The sequence below is a fragment of the Lichenostomus cassidix genome, chromosome 4 (assembly GCF_008360975.1).
Source record: "Lichenostomus cassidix isolate B80296 chromosome 4, HeHo_3.0, whole genome shotgun sequence".
NCBI lineage: Eukaryota > Metazoa > Chordata > Aves > Passeriformes > Meliphagidae > Lichenostomus > Lichenostomus cassidix.
Window position 1 is genome coordinate 41850464 of NC_139484.1, and position 20739 is coordinate 41871202.

Here is a 20739-nt window from a genome sequence, read left to right on the forward strand (position 1 = left end):
CAGCTCAGATAAACGTGCTGATAGAAAGAAATCCCACAGGCCACGAACAGGAACTTTTTTGTTACAGACCAGCTATACTGTAGGCTATAAAGGCAACATGTAGCTATGTACTGTGTCTATACCTTGTATTTGTAGAAGATGCAAGAAACTTGGAGACCTACAGGTCCCAGGAAAATTAGCAGTGTTTCTTGTAAGAGAAGTAATAAACTGCTACAAGCATGCCAACAAGTCAATTATCTTCCGGCAACAAACTCAGCATATCAGTTTGTAAGCCAAAGAAAATTTTTCAGAAGAGAAAATTTACAGACAAGTCCAAACTTTATTTAAAACTACCATTTTGAACAAGTTTAAAATTACCAAACAAGTCACAATAAAAAATAAAAAATTAAGACAGAAAAAGAACAGTGCAGCAAAACTGAACAGAAGTGGATTCAGTTCCAGCTGTTTAAACTGCCACAGGCAGAAGATCACATACCTATCCTAAGAGGCAGTGTGTTAAAAATTTTACATTTTTATACACTTCCAGAATTCTGGGAAATTAGTGCTGTTCTTCCATATGCATTTGGATAGAGTTTATAAATGCAGATATCTTCAGATTATTCTTACGCATTTTGAGCTCCAAAAGTTTCTGTAAAATAAGAATAAAATCATTGTCTAAACAGCTACAAGGCATCAAACACGCCCATGACCACATTTCAACTCCTAGTAATTATTCATTAAAGTACTCTGACTAAATATTTCATCCTTAAAAGCATTTTGAGCCATGGCTTACTTAAACAGCTACAGCCATGCCCTCATGCACAGGTTAGGAATGGCTTAGAGCTAGCTGCAACTTTGGTGTGGCATGGCACCCTTGCTCAGACTGCTCCCACGACAGGCCTATGCATGAGCATCCACCAAATGGGCACAACAGACTTGTGCTGCCAGAGCTGTGATAAGCAGAATGTTGACAGGCAGTGAACAAAATGGAAGGAAAGATACATCTTCCTTCACACTTTGTTCTGGAAAAAATCTGTGCTGCCATTGCAAATGCATTTAAAAAAAAAAAAAAAAAAAAAAGCAGGCTCATCAGCTTATACTGTTTGAGGAATTGGAACTAGGTACACTAGCAGAAAACTGCTGATATCAGAATACCCAGCTCATGCCTTTATGTATGCCATTACTGAACACTCCACTGGAGAATTACAAGTCTAACAATAAAACAGAAGTCAATTTTGTCACATATTATAGTAAAAAAATAAAAGAAGAATTTTCTCTGACCTGCGTTATCATTAAGTTTTTGTGCCTGCATAATAAATATTTTATGAAAGTGAAAAATTTTACTGCTACCATTCACACTGGAACTTTTTTCTACCTCATGGTATACATAATGTAAAAAATAATTTCTTTCTCCCTGAGGATATGTTTCACTGTTCAGAAAAGTCTCTTGAATGTTTCTCTCACAAAAACACTGAGCAGTCTGTCAGGAAATTATACTAAGCATTATTAAATCAGATAATAGCAATTACAATTTACAATATTATTAAACCCAGGCTAGTGTAACAAGAAACAAAAATACTATTCCATTTGAATAAGTTTCAAAACCATTATGTTGTGACATGCATTTTAAATATGTTAATTTTTACTACTTTATCAGCCACAGAATCTAACAGAGTATACAGAAGGGACATGGATAGCAAAATAAAATCCCTTCATATCAATACAACATTTTCTAAGATAACAAACCCCAATATTTTTACAGCACACAATAACTGCTTACTTCAATCAGTGATACTTAAATTCTAGCATTCCAGAGTGTTTTCCCAATTCAAGTGCAGAATATAGAAAATAATCTTTACCAGGTTCTTTCAAAGTCTGGGCATCTCCTACTAATTCTTGATCTTGAGCTCCATCTCCATCCAGTAATTCATCAGACAAATTGTTGTTTTGGGCCTCTGTTTCCATTTTCTTCATTAAATCTGCCTTTGTAACAAAAAAAGCAAATCTCAAAATTCTGGATAATTCTTACTGCTGTCTGGGTAACAAAGGTATTTAGGGTATGCACTTCTAAACAACACCCCCACAAATAATAGCAAAATACCTCTGAATACACAGCAAGTTTGAGGGGCAAGTCTTCAACTTTCACAAAGTCATCTTCATCAGATTTCTGACTTACATTTCCAGAACCAGGTTCCTGTTAATAAAAATTGTGATATTTAATAAGCGCTATTTTTTTATTTTCCCTCCAAAACTATTAAAGTTCATTAAAAAAACAATGCACATGTCAAATTTGCAGATGGGAACCAAACAAGACTGCAAACCAGAAACAACAATGAAAGAAAAAAGCTTCTCCTTCCTCTCGGATGTATCTTAACTGAAATATACGCACATATTCATTCACTAGCACAGGTGACTCTGTATCAGGGCTGCCAGCCATGGAGCTTTCAGAACTTGCACCAGATTTGTTTTCTGCACATGTGGGATCTGCTGTTTGAGTTTCATTCACTGCTAAAGATGAGCTTGATTCTTCTGTTTTCACAGTGGCTGTTATAAAGGATTCTGGGGTATTGACTGTTAAAGCTGGTGTGTTCTCCGTGACACTGAGGTAATGAGGTGCAGCTGTAGCCACATCTTGTTCACCTAAAACCACACAATTACGTTTTAACTAGGCAGAGATAGTAAAAGATTCTGAACATATAAAAATGCCAGATTGTTATTATTCTTTCAAAAATTATGATCCAAAGCTACAAATGAGCTATGAAAGTGAATTATAGTCTCTCAGACCAATACAAAGCTGACTGAAGTAAAACACCATGTTTTTTATACTTTTATAAGTATAAGCAACTATCACATGAAAGTATGTGACTTGATTTCTGACTCAAAGTTTTTAGAAAACCACAAAAAACAATTTCCAGAACTAAGTGACCTACTATAAAATATTAATTCTAGGTATGAGGAGATATAATACAGAACAATATGTTCCTTAATATTTTGCTTCTTCAATATTGATTTTTAGTCAACAAAAAAAGGCCAAGAACAAAGCCAGTATTTGCAACAGAAAACGACAGGAAAAGTGGTAGTAAGAATAGCTGCATTAGAACATTCATACAACCCAGTAGTATTCCCTTCTTTTGATGGAAAATTGTTTCTTGGTTCTTAATCAGTTACAACATTACTCACAGAAAAAAAAAATTCAAATATAAAGTTATTTCAATAACTAGCAAAATGGTAGTAGCAGGAAAAAACAAGTATTAGGCAAATCTAAACATCAAAACACTGTAACAGATGTATTAGTTCTGATACAGTTGGGTACCATGAGCTGTGACAATCAGCTAAAATTCTTGCTCATGTCAAGCATCAAAAACCATATCTACCTAAGTAAGATTATTCCATGTTTGCTCTTTAAAAGCTTTGCTGTGTCTGTATCAACACAGATATATCCAGGCAACTAACACAGTTCCATGAAAAAGACAGTCCAGTAAATTTGATCATCTTCCTCTTAAATACATGTATTACAGGCACTCACTATATGCAAATTCCGATGGAAGTGTTAAGTCTCTCAGTTACTGCACAGACACACAGCTTACCTTTAACATTAACAGATTCTTGCTCTGATGACAAAATCTCATTGCTTTTTACCTTACTCAATTCTTGGCTTGAAGTCTGTGGGGAAGGCAAAAATGAGAACAAAATTTTACTAATCAGCTTCATAGCTTATTGGCTAATTTACTAACCAGAAACACACTGTACACTTGCTCCATGATTCTGTCTTTTCAATAGTTTGAAATAAAGATAGCAAGTTCCTATTTGCCAGCTAGTCAACAACATTTTACAAAACCATTGATACTGATATGCATTTTTTATCTGAGTATTTTCTTTTCACTGCAGTAGTTCCCAGGTAAACTGTTTGCTTCCGCTGAAAAGATCTACTGTTTTAGCCTTTAAAGTTAAATGTTCCAATGACATCCTTGCCTAATGTTAATACCTGTTGAGCAAACCAAAGTTTCGAGAGATGGTCAATCTTATTTAATATGTAAAGAACTGACAATTTTCCAAAACCAGGTTATACACATTCAAATATTTTTAAGAAAACTAAAAGTGAAGCGACAATCATACCCAGTAACAGTTCATCATCAGAAATAATTATTACATAATAAGGAGGAAAGACAAACAAAAGACATGCTAGAATACAAGAGTGAATGGCTCCCAAATAGAACTTAGTCTCAGCAAACACAGAGAAAGAACTATATATAAAGGTTTAAAATTATGCTTTTTTTGAAAGTTTAACTTCTCATTTGCAGCTTAACATCTTTTCTCTCTCACAGCAGATGTAAACATTAGTTTTGTCTCTGTCCATCCTTCCACTTTAGTATAAACTGTAATAAACTCGGGTGGGGAATGCTACATTTTGCATGTAGCAGCAATTGGTATAATGCAATTTCTTATATTACTCTTTTACTTTCAATAGTACAAAAACAGCGCAACAAAAAAACCTGAGATATATATAAATATGTACTGAAAAGGTGTGCACTGCCGGAGGTTTGCTCTGCTTTTACAATTTTGGTGGTACCTGCTCATTTTCAGTTGTTGTTTCACTGCTGGCTTGTAGTGATGTCTGCACATCAACAGGTCCTTCCTCAAATTCTATTTCTTCATCTTCATTCTCATCTTCTCCACTGCCATAGTTAGTCAGAGCTTGGGTTTCTGCTTTTGATAAACCTAAAGGCAAATCAATGTAAAATCACCTTTGAATTGCCAAATCCTGTTGGGGAATTTACTGTCTAAACCTTATTTCAAAACATTCTTTAGGATTAAGATACCGTAATGACTTCACTTTCAAAGATCCATATGCTTCACATCAGCCATATTATGAACAAACACTCCTGTGCTGGTGTGAAGTGTCAAAGTTATTAAACAAGTTGGTATAAATAATGTAAATGGTAAGGAAATCCAAACCAGAAGTAGTTGTTGTAAGACAAAAAACTAATAAATATATGCAAGCTTTACTTTAAAGTAAAAGCACATTTTAAAAAAACACATTATTTAAATGAAAAAGTGCATAAATTTCAGCATCACATCATTCAGGTTAAAGGCTGAGAAACTTTAAATTAAGCTGAGACAGGATATATAACAATGAATCTAATTCTAATATATTTTTACAGATCTACTGATTAGGCAAAAAAATGAACTCCTCTAACTGAAATATTTAACCCTTGCCACTAGTAAATGCAGTACTGCAAGCCCTCTCTGACAAAGGACTGACTATAAAATCTGCGAGAGAAGGTGTTACAGAACACTACTTCATGCAAATCCTGTTGTAAAATTAGCTTGTCAAAACTACAGTGACAGCACTGAGTAAGAAACCCATACAGAAGTGCCTTACTTATTGCAACTGGACCGCTTTCACTTTCCTCATCTTCCTCTTGATCAGACGCATCAGACCTAATACCTTCAGGCACTCCATTACCAGCACACATTTCTGAGTCCGGGACTTGTTTAGCAGTTTCAGTTTCATCCTTGTCCTAGGAAAATATGGAATACTATGCAATTTCATGTTTATCTAAAGACTAAGCTAAGGTTTCTGCATAAAGGAGTAATTTTTCTTTCTCAAAAATTAAAAAGCATGCACAGACTAAAAATCTATGTAAGTAGTCCTTAAGGCCTTGAAATGAATACAGCAAAATAATACTTGTAAAACAGAGCATCAGAACTTCCTGTAAGAGATCATGCACTGCTCAGACACAGCTTTCAAGGACCTCGTAACTACTGAGTATTTCATTATCTGAAAAGATTGACACTGATCAGCATGCTAGGTTAAAAAACTTCTTTAAATTAGATTTGTCATTATCAAGAAGACAGACCCACCTGCATTATTATTACCTTCCAGCAACTTCCCTGCTGCTCCTAAATGAGGAGTAAAAATATTCCTAACTGCAGCTTCTCACTTCTTTAGCAATATCTCCTCAGCAGTCTCTCTGCCGATTTGCTAAATACGCAGAGTGAGAAAATGCTGTTCTTCCTATATGAACCCCAAGTGAAACCCTAAGTATGGCACCAAATCTTGAAAGGACTTTTCTATACTTCAGCAACCACAACAAGTGATGAATAGCTTCCCACTTTTACTTCCAAAACAGCGTGAGAGAAGCTCTTGGTCCTTGAAGAAAGCACTGACTTCATTCCCATACATGCTTACTTCTTACCTATGTTTGTTTAGGAAAGCAATCAACATTCTAGTTTCTATATATATATGTATACCTATATTATTCCCTTGGCTGGAGAAAGCTGAACATTCCAGCAGAACATATGAAACTTCATATACAACACATTTATCCAAACAATGATATTAGCAGTTTCAAAACAAACTTTAAAAAAGGACAAATTCTGAACACTAACATTTCATACTCAGAGCCCAAGTAGGCTTGGACTCTGAGACCTCAAATACTATGTGTCCCAATTCACAACATTGACATTCTCCTTAAGATGGAAAGTAAACCAACTTATTCCATACCATTAAAAAAAAGTAAATGTTAACTACTAAAAATAGTTAAGCTGTCCTTAGAAATGGAAATTGTAATTTACTTTGTTATTTTGATAAATTAAATAGAAAGGAGATCAATAAATTTCTGAAGACTGGGAAATGGGTTGCTTACAGATACTTGATTTCTGTGACAGACAACAGTAAGACTAAGTGACCTATGAAATTATCTGAGAAATAAAGACAGTTGAAAGGCATACACATACTTTGTCTTCATCAACATCTTCAACAGATGAACAAACATCCACCTGGAGACCTTTTTTTGCCTAGAAGAAACACAAACTGTCTTTAATTCTATACAGAAGTAACTTGGAAATACTGAATATAACTAGGGCTTCATGAAAGTCAGGCTGAAATGCTAATCTTACCAAAACTTGCTATCTTAAAACAGCAGTAAGCCACAGGGACTTCTGTACACACAGATGTCTTCAAAATTTAAGTTACAAAGCATTAAAAAATCCTGTGCTAACACTTTTTACTTAAACAATTATGTTTATATTGGACTAATCCTGTAGTCTGTGGTTGAATCATAATCAGCACATAGAACTAGATACATCATGGCAGGGGAGGCCTGAAACTAGATGATTTTGTAAGTCCTTTCCAACCCAAACCATTCTATGATTCTAACTCTGATCAAAACAAAGAGCTGTGTTTTTCAGCAATTACTTTACTGGACTCAAGAGGGCCAGAAAATTGAGCAAGATCAAATATGCCTGCATCAGGATTCCAGAGCTGAGGGCTATGAGAAGACCATACAGAAATAATTATGCAGGTCTGTACCAAGTAATCAGGACCTACCACTTCTGGCTCCTCTTTGGCTTTGTTGAATCTGAACCTCTGCCACAGCTACAAGGCAAACACCGACCTTAACCCTAATTCTCTGTCGTCCAGGAGAGGAGAAATGCCAAATCTAAGATAGCTCCATGCTTTCTCATAGCAGTTAGAAATCAACTCTTTATGTGACAAAGGCCCAATGGGCAAAATTTGCTTTTTAGAGCAAGAATATGTCCTAAAGTCTCAAATATTTCTGAAAACTTCACATATATTTTATACATCAATTCCAGAAAGTGTGAACTATGCATCTTTCTGCATATGCCAACAAACCAACTATATGACAACTTCAGAGGACTTACTCCAATTTGTTAAAGATGATGCCTAGCTAAGCTACTGCAAGGAAACCTGCAGGCATAACTGAAGAGATAATGAAGTGGAACCTCCAATATGCCAAACTATTTAGCTGGGTGTAGTGGGGCCATGCAAAACCAATACACTAGGATAGAGTTAAGTTTCTTCACAGTAGATAGTATGAGGCTATGTTTTCAATTTGTGCTGAACACAGGGTTTATAGCACAGTGATGTTTTCATTATTGCAAAGGCAGCACTTCCACAGAGTCAGGTGGAAGATCCTCACCCCACCCCAACAGCGAAGGGTCTGAGAGTACACAGCACCTGGAAGAGGACACAGTCAGGGAAAATGATCCTCACTGATCCAAGGGATGTTCCACACCATATGGCATCATGCTCAGCATATAAAGCTGGACAAAAAGCAAGGAAGGAGGGGAGATCCAAAGTCATGGTGTTTGACTTCCCAAGTCACCATTACGTGTGATGGAACCCTGCTCTCCTAGAGCTGGCTGAACACCTGCCTGCCTGCGGGAAGTGGCAAATTAATTCCTTGTTTTGCTCTGCTTGCATGTGCAGCTTTTGCTTTATCAACTCAACTGTCTTTACCTCAACCCACAAGCTTTCTCCATTTTACCCTTCTGATTGTCTCCCCATCCCAGAGAGAGGACAGAGTGGCTGCGTGAGGCTCAGTGGCATACTGGGGTTAAACCACAACAACTACTCAATGGCCCCAAGATGTTAACATTATTCCAGCACTTGTCTATTCCCTATGCTCACATATAATGACTAAAACATTTCATCTTGAATTTATGAACAAAGTCTATACAATGAGGTATTTGTAACAGACACTTATCTGTAACACAGGATTTGCCCTAACTGAGGCAAACCAGTCCATGCTCCTACACAAGCAATACTGTGATTACAAAGCAATAATTGGTAAAATAAATAAATAAACATATGGGAAGTATGAAATAAGGCAATCAAAACTAGTTTACAAAACACACATATTTAGCAATCTCAGAAAAGCTACATTTTTCAAAAATAAAATAAAACAAACCTCTTTAGCGTAAGACTGCATTACTTCAGTAGTTTCTGGTTTTCGTTTACATCTCTGCTTTACAGAAATACTGTTGTTGTCCAAGTCTTGCATGAGTTTAAAAAAGGCTAATTCATTAAATAACACTTCAGAGATCTCCACAAGAAGATCCTCCCCACAGTCTTTTAATTTTCTACCAGCAAATTTCGCCAGTGAATCCTGTGAAGAGAAATAATTCTTCAGTTTCTGAAACAGGCTTTCAAGCCTCAAAGAGTAAATATTCTTTCATATTCGTAATAACTCAAAATTAGTTATGCATATAATAGCTCGTATTTTTAAAAATAGTTTTAGTGTCTTAAACAGACTTTACGTGGAATCTCTAGTCAACACAGAACTTAATAAGCTCATGATCTAACTCCATGCTTATAGAAAGCAAAAGTGAAGATTACGGATTGTCAGGAATTTACACAAAACGTCCAGGAAAAGCATTACCAGAGTTCTCCTTGAAGACAGCCACATGCCCGAGATACACCTCTCACTATCTGGCTGTGACAGAAAAGAAGTTCTGTGTGAAGCAAATCTTTCGGAATAAAGGTAATACCTCATCATCATATCAAAGCTGAGGGAAAACAGCAGCAGTGCCATTCAAGATGTCAAATACAACTTCAGAGAAGCTGGTTTATCTGTTGCTCATTAGCCAACTTGAAAGAGTATTGCAAAACTGCACTGCAAAACTACTAACCTGAAGTATACTGCCAAGCTGCTTATGAAAGAACTTCACAAATTCTTTGCTTTCATCATTTTGTTGTGTAAGAGTCAAGACCATACGTCTTACTGATGTCAATAATTGAGAAGAGCATACTTCATCCATGTGTTCCTACACAGGTATCACAGAATGAGCTTTGTTACCACTTCAAAAGAAAAATTAGCTATCAACCCAAATACTAAAATTAAGTTTAAAAAAACCCACCTGTCCACTGAAGGAACAGCACACCACAAAAAGGTCCTAATCCATCTCACAATTACCATACTTCATTAATGACTGACTGATCATGACACACAAAGATTTATCTAAGTTTTCCAATACGTGAGTACCTGCCATCATATACTGCTTGGCCAAGCTAAGAAGCTTCTTAAGTGTATATTAAAATACCTACTGTTTTATGCAGCCTTAAAATTGCAAACAAAACACAAGTCTTCAGGCCCTGTGACTCTGGCATGTCAACAATATGCAGTTTTTAAACTTAGTATCAACCAAATATCTTATTACACAAACCTAAGCTTATACATGGTGCATACTATAAAAGCGAATAGGGAGATGGCTTAAGCATTTACAACACAATCTTCTCTGCTCTCCAACCTTGCAAAGGAGGAACTGTGACTATTTCTCCTTCTTTAAAGAAGTACATTTCTACTCTGTAGTCACAGAAGTTAAAAAGCTCTCAACAACTTTAAAGACATTTGTAAAAACGAGAAAATAATGCTAAAAATCAACTACTCAGAGCTGTTCTTCAAAAATACCTGTTTACCTTGTATGTAACAGTTTTAATTATCTCAGTTCTCTTTGCTAAAAGGCAGCAAATATTTCAAAAGTACATTCTCAAACATTCCTGTATTTAATTCTGTCAGCTCTGAAGCAAGCAACCTCTATTCTTTTTGATGTCAAGTCCACCAGACATCTACAAACCTCCTAAAACCATTTAGTTCTACTATTAGGAACTCCACAGAATCTTTCTGTGGGAACATTTAGTTCTTACTTCATCTTCAGCAGAGTCTGCAACTGAACACATATTTATTGGCAGCTATTTCTAAGATGCAAGTTTTAGATTTTAAATAATGTTCTTCTGAGCAACTATACAAGTCCTTTTCCTATTCTTCTAATTCACACCACATTACAAAGAGCCCTTACCTTCAGAAAGGGAATGACCTCTTTCATAATTGCTTTAATCTGCCGGTCAAGCTGCTGAGTATCTATACGAGGACATGGAACTGCAGAAATATCACCTGACTGTGGCACAGATTGACATTCACCAGTACCTGGACCTTGTTTTAATTTAAAAAAAAGAAAAAGCAGTACGTTTAGTACATTCAACATTACTATTCAAGAAATACCAATTTCAAAAACACATTTTCTTTTTAAACAAACAAATCGTATTTCCTTAAGTATGTAAACATCCTTTCAAACTTTACTGCGTTTTCAATATAAATAAAGAGGAAAGCAATTTAGCTTGATATTTACAATAATTATTTTCTAAAACTAAGCAAAATATGTATATATGTGCATACCTTCTAATTTAGCAGTAGAAGCACCCTGAAAATTACTAGAGCAGCCCTCAGAGTCAAGGGTACTTTCAGCTTCAACTTTCATACGCTCATATTCCCTCATCCAAGACAAAGCTTTATCTAAGTGAATCACTGTGTTGCCTATATTTAGAATAAAAACACTTTTTAATCTATATAAAATTTTTTTCAACTGATAGACAAATAAACAATGATAAAAATTAATTCAAGGTCACTAGTGTTGAAATCTACATATAATTAGTTATAGTATTTTATTGCACACATTGATAAAATGTTTTGCAATTAGCTAATTTATCTATATTTTGTCTTACAAAACATGATTACACACTAAAAATCAAGTAACAGTGTACTAAAACCCAGACAATTGGAGGCATTTTGGGAGGGAGGGAGTAACACTTAAAACACTAAGTCATATCGTTCTTACCAAGGTCATCAGTGGCAAAGGGTTCAAAATTTGAAGACGTAGACATAGTACTCCCATTGTCTGCATCATGTTGTTCACAATCTTGACATGCTTCTGTAGAAAAGTTCTTGCCAAAAGTTTCCTAAAAAATAATAAACAACTGAATACAAAGAAAGAATGCACCCCACACACTCATGAAGTGTGAACAAGCCACCAATTCTTTTCAGTGACATGCTGTGGTGTCTGGACTTGGTGAATCTACCACACTTGTTTCAAATACTTCAGGTACAGAACGTGTCAGAAACTGTACAGACACGTAAGTGATTTCTTAAACACACAGAAGGAAAAAATTTTGGCGAATCTTGTGATCAGTACATGCCCTGACCTTACTCGAAAGAGGATTTTGGCTCTTTCTGAATGTATCAGTTTCCGATTTACATCCCTCTCCATGTTCTATTTATCCCTGACACATCAGGCATTTGCAGTACCAAGAATCCTACCATATTTTATCACATTTGCATTGATTCTCTTGACACTAGTTGTTTAGAAAAGTCTGTGTGAGCTGATACTAACTTTAGCAAAATTCAATCCCTAGTATGAATATTTCAGTAGACATGCATGCGTGTAAACTGAAATACAGGATAAGTTGTCAATAGCTTCTGAATTTGGAAACTTACATCATCTGTAGAGGCAAGGCTCTCACTGGGAGTGAGTTCAGAATTTGATGCCACCCATGTTGCAGAATTCAGTGATTTTGCACATTTCCCTTTTTCATTTTTCTCAGATAAATGTCTGGTCACTATATCCTGGAAAAGATAATCTATGCTGTAAAAAGGGATCTAAGGTTTGCTTGATTCATACACAAAATCAAAAATTCTGTGCATACCTGTAAAGCATATAGAGCCCTTTGCCGCAGATAATCTGTATTTAGCAGTTGAAGCTCATGGAAAAGTTCAATAAGAAAGTGGGGACGAGACTCATTTTGAGAAATAAGAGTTGCCACTTCAGAATAAATTGTGTCTCGCAAAGCTTCAAACATAGAAAGATCACTACCAGTTTCTGTAGGAAAAAAAAGGGAACTTGTAAAGTCCTTGACAGGTATCTATTTGAAATACAATTGCTTATCCAGTACACAAACTACAGGTATACAAATTATGTCTCAACCGTTGCAGATTCCCTTAAATAGCTGCTTTCATAAAGCTTACTGAAGAGCAAGGATTTAAATATTCTTAAATTATACCTCATGCAATCTTTAGTATATGAAATACAATATAGAGCAATCATAAAAATAATTTTCTTTACACTTCTGAACAATACTTTTAGAAAGTATTCTTTACAAAAGAGAATATTGCACACACCACAATGACGCTTTCAGAATAGGTATTTAACACTGAAAATGGAGTTTTAAGACATTTCAAGCATGATGGCCAAAGGTCTGAAGTTTATATAATACAAGCAGTCCACACTTCTGCAACATAAGCACCATTAAGAAAGCTCTATACTGAACTCAAGAAAGCCACTCCTTCCAAAACATAAATGCTACATTCTCATATGTGTCTATCACTCCCAAGTGATCACATAAAACCACACATCACTCCCAAGTTCACATAAAACCTCCTACCCTTAAACCCTATTACATATGTATAAGAAGACAATGTGTTCCCTAACAAATCTCCCATTCACTTGAAAATTAAGGATTATCCTTGCACCATAACAATCAAATTATTACATACATAATTTGGTAAGTGCTGAATGGAAACATAGTTAAATTTCAAAAACTCAGTTTAACAGATATGTATTTGTTAATATCCAAGGTAACGAAGTAATTAGCAATACAGCAAACACTACTGTGCAATTTGATTATCTGAAATTAGTTTACCAATTTTTTAAGAACAGGCAAGTTTTTTCAACCTTTAATAAGTTATCACAAATTGCTTCCCTCCCTCATTACTAATATGTAATAGCAGCTCTTAAACATACTAAAAATGCCTACTGAAGTTAGTTTTTTGTTGTAATATCTACCTCCATATTTTTTACAAGTAATTGTTACATATCAAGGTGGTAAATACATTCTCCACAACTGTAATTCAAAGTAGTTTGTAACACTGCATTTCATGCAAAGTAACTTCTCTTGTCTTGGTTATAGAGAAGGTGCTGCAACAGCACTAATCTTGAACATCAGCTAAACAGTGAGTTATAGGACCAAAGGCAAGAGAAGCAAAAAAAAAAAAGTAACAGGATATTGTTGAAGCTAAGCAGTGAATGCATTACCTGGCGCTTCAATGCATGCATTTCTGTTAGACTGCTGCAGAATTCTCCTAGCATGCGCTGTAGGAAAGTGGGGATAGACAGTGATAAACACAAAAATGCGCACCAGAAATAAAGACAGGGTCTATACAAAACAGCAGGAGGAAGACTGCTTAGTTATCCAAACCACATCAGAGCTGCTTATAGTGAGAATGAGAATTTGACCAGTGAACTTTATTATGTATACTAATAAACAGCTCTTAGTGCGGACACAGCTATGCTGGCAAAGCTGTATATTGTGCTACAATGACTAAAATTTCTACATCTTTCAAACAAAACAAAGGTACTGGCAGAACCAAAAAAGACACAGGAGAGAGTATTTTTATGATATAGATACAAGAAAAGCAGTGCAGATGGCAAAAATGTAAGGGTTTATGTGATGTTGTAAGACTGAATTTCAATGATATTTGATGGAGCTCATTTAAGCATGAAAAGGAAGAAGATGTATGCAGTACAGATGTAGTTTAAACACTAAGCAAAGTTTCACCAGTTGTGCAGTTACTTTCCATAAAATCACCAACAAATGGGTGAGATTGGCTACATTTTTGCTTGTACAGTAACAGGTTTGTTTCTAAATTACTTTAATGAATTACTTAATATACAGAAACCACCCAAAAGCAATTAATACCCAACTTTTACACATTTACATTTACAGCATCCTTAGAAATTAAAAGACAGAATCCACATGCTAAATATACAGTACTGTCTTCCTGTCAAAATGCACTGTGTTTAAATAACACAGTAGCAACTACGGTCCCTTACTCAGAGAAGTTGACAAAATGATTAGACATTTAGAGAAGAGTACCTGAAGACATTTCTGTAGATCTACTGTATTTAATTATTTTTTCCAGTTGTTCCTGATTCCTTTTGCTAAACACCTTCGCATGAACCACATCATCAGAGTGTCTACTTTTATTGTTCTTGCAGGGTTCACATGCACTAGAGGCGCTTGCACTTTCATAACCTAATGGGAGGAAATGAAAAGGAAGAAATAAAGGAACAGCTTACCAAATGTTTTATTAATTTAAAAAATTTGTTCAAGGGCACTCTTGAAGATGCAAAATACTAATGATGTTTCTAGCACAATTTTTACTCTGTACACTGAAGTCATACAGTAGTATTAAATCCTCAGCAACCCCAACAATACTACAGTACTAACCAGTACTGTCCCCCCCTTCTCAATATTCAGAATTTTAATTAAATATATTTTCCAGCAAATCATCCAGTTTGAACATGAAGACAAGGAAGAAGATGATTTTCTTTGTTATTTCAAATCTGCACTTATCTGCATCCATGATCCTTTTAAATCATGACATCTCAATTAGTTATTTAGTTTCTATTTACTGAAATACTAAAAAAACTTATGCAGTTGTATTACACAAAATGAACTCATTTCAGTAACTTATTTTCATTATTACAGGTACCATTTATGGACAGTAAATTCTCTGGAATGTAACGATTATAATCCAAGCCAAGTTTGCCATGGTATCCAAAATTACTTTACAACTTACCAGTATTTTTACTTCTGCCTTTTAGCTGAGAAGAACTCTTCCTCTTATTCTTTGATTTGGGCGTCTTATCTTTTGATGCCAAGCTTGCTTGCGCTGATGCTTTTCTAGATCTAAATGTCTTTGTCACAGTAGTTGGGTCTATTGGATCAGGCATGCTACTAAAACTCTCCAAAGACTCTTCATCAAACTCTCTTCTCCTGTTCATATCAGACTGATTTTTATGACCAGAAGCAATGCTTTGTACTGAAACTGCAAAACCTGCTTTCAGCTGAGACTGATCATCTTTTTTCACTTCTTGGCTATCATTAAGCCAAGTTGATCTTTTTTCCATTTCCTCTTCAGGTTGTCTATGACTCCTTCTGTCAGAGAAAAAGACCCACAGACCAACCTCAGTATATCATTACCTAATCTCTCAGACAGAAACATCATGCATTAACAAGCAAGTAATTTATCTGTAATGCTAATTATCTGCCCTCGTTACTTAGACATCAAATGAGTATTGAAAAATAAGTAATTCTAGAGAACCCTTCCACATTGAAAACAGGAGAAATTCGTATCTATCACTGATTTCAACATGAATATATTTATGCAGCTACTGCTGTGCCCAAATAGTACCATAGGACAAAATATTTCTTAAAGCAACATTCAGTACAATCTACAGTAGCTCAAAAAAAAAAAAAATCCACTTAAACTATATACTCCAGTTATTCAAACAACTCAGCTCCAAAACCCCATATTCCTCCACTTCAGAAAGTGTCCCAAAACCACTCCAAGGCTACATTTGATTTTAAAATGTTCATGAAATGATATATGAATCAACATATAGAAAAACACAACACTACTGAAAAAAAAACCCTAAACTGGAAGCTACAAAAGTAAAGCTCATTTGTAATTCTATGACAATAAATTCCCTCAATGAATGATGAATTCCCACAAGCCCCAAAAAAGGGAGGAGAGAAAGGAAAAATGATTACAGGAGAGCTGCACTTGGATATTAAATACCTTGGTTTTTCTGCTCCATTAGAGGAACTGCTTTCAAAGGGTTTGGGGAATGCCATATACTCAGTTTTGCCAGAAGTATTATGATCTAGAGGATGTTGCTGCTCCTGCTGCTCACTGCTGCGTGGAGAAATGTTGTGTGCACAATCTCCAAAACCAGAAGGGAACACTGGATTATAGTTAATACCTATGAAGTAAACAAGAGAGTCAGAAGATCCTACCTCATTCATTCATGTAATAAAATTTGAGACATACTGTAGCAGCATAAAATCATGGGCAAAAATGGGAAGTAAGCAAGAACTGTTTTCAACCTGAAAGCACTGTAAACAATCAGAATCCTTAAGTGCAGGTTGCAAACACTACTGGATACTACAATTCCATCAGTGGAGATGAAGGTCCTTCAAGAAACCCCAGTAAAGAGCTCCTAAAAGTAAATGTAAAAATAACCACAGCTCCAAAAAGAGGCAGAGTTCTGTCTGCCTGAAGACCTCAACATAATCACCAAATTGACACAAAATTCCAATGGTTCAAGTGCTCACAGAGGTGAAGAAGTCACGGATTCATAATCCTGAAATTTTAACATCAGAATCTGTATGGAAGTGGCAAACTGAATGTAACTACTCTTTTGGGCAGGTTCCATATGATTTCAAAAATGTTCTCAAACAGAAAACAGACTTTACAATTTGAAAGCTCCAATTTGAAAGCCCCAATCTAAGTCTGTACCTATTTCCTGGTTTCCTAAAAAGACTGAAATATATCCAGACAGTTTTGTTTACTTTGAATTACACAGTAAAATACCTACATTTATTTCCTTTCAAATTCAACAGCAAAAGTAGATTTGAGAAAGTGATTAAGAATACTTTCCAAGTCAACAATTACTCTGTAACTCTGATGGGAACAAAAATTAGCTAATACACTCCATTTACAGGCATTTGTAACACAAGTGTTTGAAGTTCTAAGAAAACCAGAAATAATTACCAGGTGCCACCTTTCAATTACATGGTTCACTTAGTCAGAACATGATTTCAACTATGAAATGATTGCTGAAGATATGTAGAAGCTTCAAACATCACTTTTCACATGTTGGATGAAGAACATTTAAAACCTTAACTTTATGGAGTATTTTCAACTATAACTAACTTCATATTGAGAGAGTCCTGCTTTTCATACTGAAGTAAAAATATACAATTATTCAGCAATAAATAGTAAACTTCTGCTTAAGACTATTTCAATATAAAGGAAAAGTCACAGAGTTTCATCAAGTTCACATTACAATTTCAATGAGAAAATGGGAATTTTTGAAATTCATATTACTTCTCACACCTATGGTAATACTCACCTGGAGCAAAGGAAGAAAAGTTAGTAAATCCTGGAACACTAAAGAGGTTCACAGGTTGTGGAGGGAAGTTGAATGGACAGAAAACAGGAGATGGAGGTGGTGGTGCACTATTGCCTCTCTCCTTTCTTGATGGCTTCTCTTGACATTGCTGTTCTTGCTGCCGCATAAGATCATTTAACATTTGTTTCAACCTTGAAAACAAGAAAAAAATAACTTGGGAGGCAAAAAGAATAATGTGGGAAAACAATAAAATTATACTCAAGTAATTTGAGCTTCATGTTACTTCACCTACACCATGTAATGTATGTAAAAAACTGCTCGATTTAGCTAGTAAAAAAATCCTTCAAGACACAAATTATTTATATTTAATCCCAAATTGGTTTAAAATCAGCTGCCCTGTACAAGAGGGCATGTTTACACAGGTTAAACATCCTTGCAAGAACAACAAAAAACTGACTACACACTAAAGAAATAAGCAAGCTGAAACTTCAACAGAAACTATCAAATATACAAAGTATTTACAGAAATTTTAGGTTAAAATTATTTTTAAAAATTGTATAGGAGGACAGCACCTATAGACCACTTACCAAATACAAAACTGAGATGAAGAGCTTGAACTTTCATGCAATGAATTAAAACAATTTAAAAAATTTAAAAAAAGATCAGTGTTCAGAAGGCAAACTTAGTACATCCAAATGGAATGTAGGAAGCACAAATTCTAACTGAAAATGTTAAAAAAGGGCAAAAAGCTTTTTTGCTATCTTTCTGCTACAAAGCAAATCACAATCCAGAATCTAGCCAGGTAGTCTAGTGAAGACTACAGACACAAAAGCATATTCAAAAATAACCATTGCAACAGATTTTTGCCAACTTTTGGTTCTCCTCAATGGAGATTACTCAAAAAGTACTTTTAAAGGTGTTAAAGCGGTGGTGGGAAAAAAAAAGACAAGCAGAAATGCTGAATACAATTTCAAAAGCTAATAGTCAACTCAGAAGTTCAACAGTCCCATATTTAACCATTATCTGTAATCTTTTATTCAGGTAACCATGTTCCTGTTACTGAAGCATTTCAAATGCCATAGTTAAACACTAATACAGTCAACAAACCTTTGGACATTATTCTGCTGCCAAGTCAGTTGAGTGTAACACTGGTTTAGTTGATGCATAATAAGATGTATTTGCGAAGATGCAACATTATTGGGCATCATACTGTAAGGGCCTGTAAGCAAAGTCTGTAGAAGGCAGGACAGGGTCTGTGGAAAGAAAATATGTAACAGTGACCAAAGTAAAAAAAACCAGAAGCTATTGCTAGAAAGAGTTAGGAAGAGAAAAAAAGGCAAATAGGAACAGCAAAATAACTGTTCTTCCCATCTACCTGCTGATCCTGCATCAAAGTTTGACAAATGTTGACACTAAATTCATGCTGTTTCTTCAACTGATTGATCTGCTCTTGCCACTGTTCTTTTTCTTCCACATATGAAAGCTCAGACATCCACCTGAAGTTCTCCTGACGTCGCATACTTATGTTTTGCTGTTGCCTGGCTTTAGACACTGGACGGTAATTCCCATCTGCTGAAAAAGGACGGCAATTTTTCCACCTGCATTGGGAAAAATTGAAGAATGAGGACAAAATCAGGCATTTCTAATGATACTTCCATTATTCAAATTATGTTTAAGTTGTATGTGAACAACTCACATGGCACAGGCCTCCTAACCACACACGATGTTTTGTCAATCCAACACCATCCTAAGCAAATGGAAAGTAAGAGCCCCCCAGCTGACTATTAGTGTCAAAAAACGTGCTAAGGATGCTTCTGGGCCTTGTTTTCAGTATTTTCCATTACTGCTAGATAAGATGTACTTGATGAAAATAGAAGCCACTAACATAATGCATTGACAGGTCCAGTCCCTGATTAGCCCACTGCCTACTAAAATTATTTTGCTATCAAAACCAGAAGAAATAACTGCAGATCTGTACATTATTTTAACATGGCATTTCATTTAATTGCACAAAGATTATTAAGGAAGTCAATCCAGTAAACAAGAGTTAAAATCATTCACAATAATTAAGAAATAGTTTTCCAAGCTACAAAAACCAGCAACTTAGAAGTAAAAATTTCAGTTAGTTTAATTCTCTGAACTACTATTTTTGAAGAGACTGATCAATATCACAGCAAAAATTTCAGACTGGTTATCTTTTAAGCTGAATTTAAGTAAATGAGAACATCAAGAGCCAGTGCCACACATATGGAGAGCTCAATGGTAGACTTTTAGTAAGACTGAAAACAAAAGAAATCACTAAGTCAGTTATATGCATTGCAGCTACAAAGACTCAGACAAGACACTGCCACTACACACAGCTCTCTAACAAGCAGGAAGGAATTTTCCTTTGCTGTGAGAATCCCTTGTAGTAAATGCAATGCTTCTTCCACCCTCTCTCTTCCAAATACACTCAGAAGAGGACCAGAAAAACAAGTAAGGCTACTAACCTATCTTTGTTTTCTTTAACAAAATAGGCATTTTCTGGTATGTTGTTATTGGGATAAACAGAGTAACTGTCATTCAAACTTGATGCGTCTTCTTCCTCTTCTTCTGCCTGACCAACTCCATCAGATAGATAACCATCTTCATCTCCATTTTCTTCCTCTAGTGCACACTGAGTAGAACCTCCCCAGGTAGCCATTGTCCTAGCAAACATTGCAGGGTCAGGGAGAGAAGGGATGTTTGGAAAAAGAGTATATTTTTTTCAAGTTAATGACAAATTAGTAAAACGATCTGTTGACAATTGCAAATCTATCTGCAATTAATCAAGCTGCACCAAAAAGAACGAAACTATTCACAACATGAGCCAGCAGTGTGCCCACATGGCCAAGAAGGCCAATGGCACCTGGTCTCTATCAGGAATAGTGTCACCAGCAAGACCAGGGAAGTGATTCTTCCCCTGTACTTGGCACAGGTTAGGCCACATCTTGAGTGCTGTGTCTAGCTCTGGGCCTCTCAGTTTAGGAAGGATGTTGAGATGCTGGAGTGTGTCCAGAGAAGTGCAACACGGCTGTTGAAGGGTCTGGAACACAAGTCCTATGAGGAGCAGCTGAGGGAGCTGGGATTGTTTAGCCTGGAAAAAAGGAGTATTAGAGGAGACCTTATCACTCTCTACAACTGCCTGGAAGGAGACTGTAGCCAGGTGAGGATTGGCCTCTTCTC

General features: G+C 35.7%; 1 protein-coding gene across 17 annotated transcripts in view; it reads right to left on the reverse strand.

Annotated features, from left to right (window-relative positions):
• Positions 1-299: 299 nt before the first annotated feature.
• Positions 300-20739, reverse strand: part of PCM1 (pericentriolar material 1) — a 41953-nt gene continuing 21513 nt past the window's right edge. For 12 of the 17 annotated variants that reach the window (XM_085058832.1, XM_085058844.1, XM_085058843.1 and 9 more), the window contains 23 exons: positions 20025-20222; positions 18911-19133; positions 18643-18788; positions 17536-17726; positions 16200-16383; positions 15198-15556; positions 14492-14650; positions 13651-13707; positions 12266-12438; positions 12057-12185; positions 11401-11521; positions 10962-11099; positions 10585-10718; positions 9418-9552; positions 8697-8894; positions 6721-6780; positions 5363-5501; positions 4550-4698; positions 3567-3642; positions 2369-2619; positions 2081-2173; positions 1839-1962; positions 300-628 (listed from right to left, as the gene is read on the reverse strand). In XM_085058832.1, coding sequence (XP_084914958.1) covers positions 603-628; positions 1839-1962; positions 2081-2173; positions 2369-2619; positions 3567-3642; positions 4550-4698; positions 5363-5501; positions 6721-6780; positions 8697-8894; positions 9418-9552; positions 10585-10718; positions 10962-11099; positions 11401-11521; positions 12057-12185; positions 12266-12438; positions 13651-13707; positions 14492-14650; positions 15198-15556; positions 16200-16383; positions 17536-17726; positions 18643-18788; positions 18911-19133; positions 20025-20222 — 3463 coding nt within the window. In that variant the 3' untranslated portion in view covers positions 300-602. Of the gene's footprint in view, positions 629-1838; positions 1963-2080; positions 2174-2368; positions 2620-3566; positions 3643-4549; positions 4699-5362; positions 5502-6720; positions 6781-8696; positions 8895-9417; positions 9553-10584; positions 10719-10961; positions 11100-11400; positions 11522-12056; positions 12186-12265; positions 12439-13650; positions 13708-14491; positions 14651-15197; positions 15557-16199; positions 16384-17535; positions 17727-18642; positions 18789-18910; positions 19134-20024; positions 20223-20739 lie in introns of those variants that run through there. The other 5 variants (XM_085058847.1, XM_085058845.1, XM_085058835.1 and 2 more) reach the window with 3 other exon arrangements.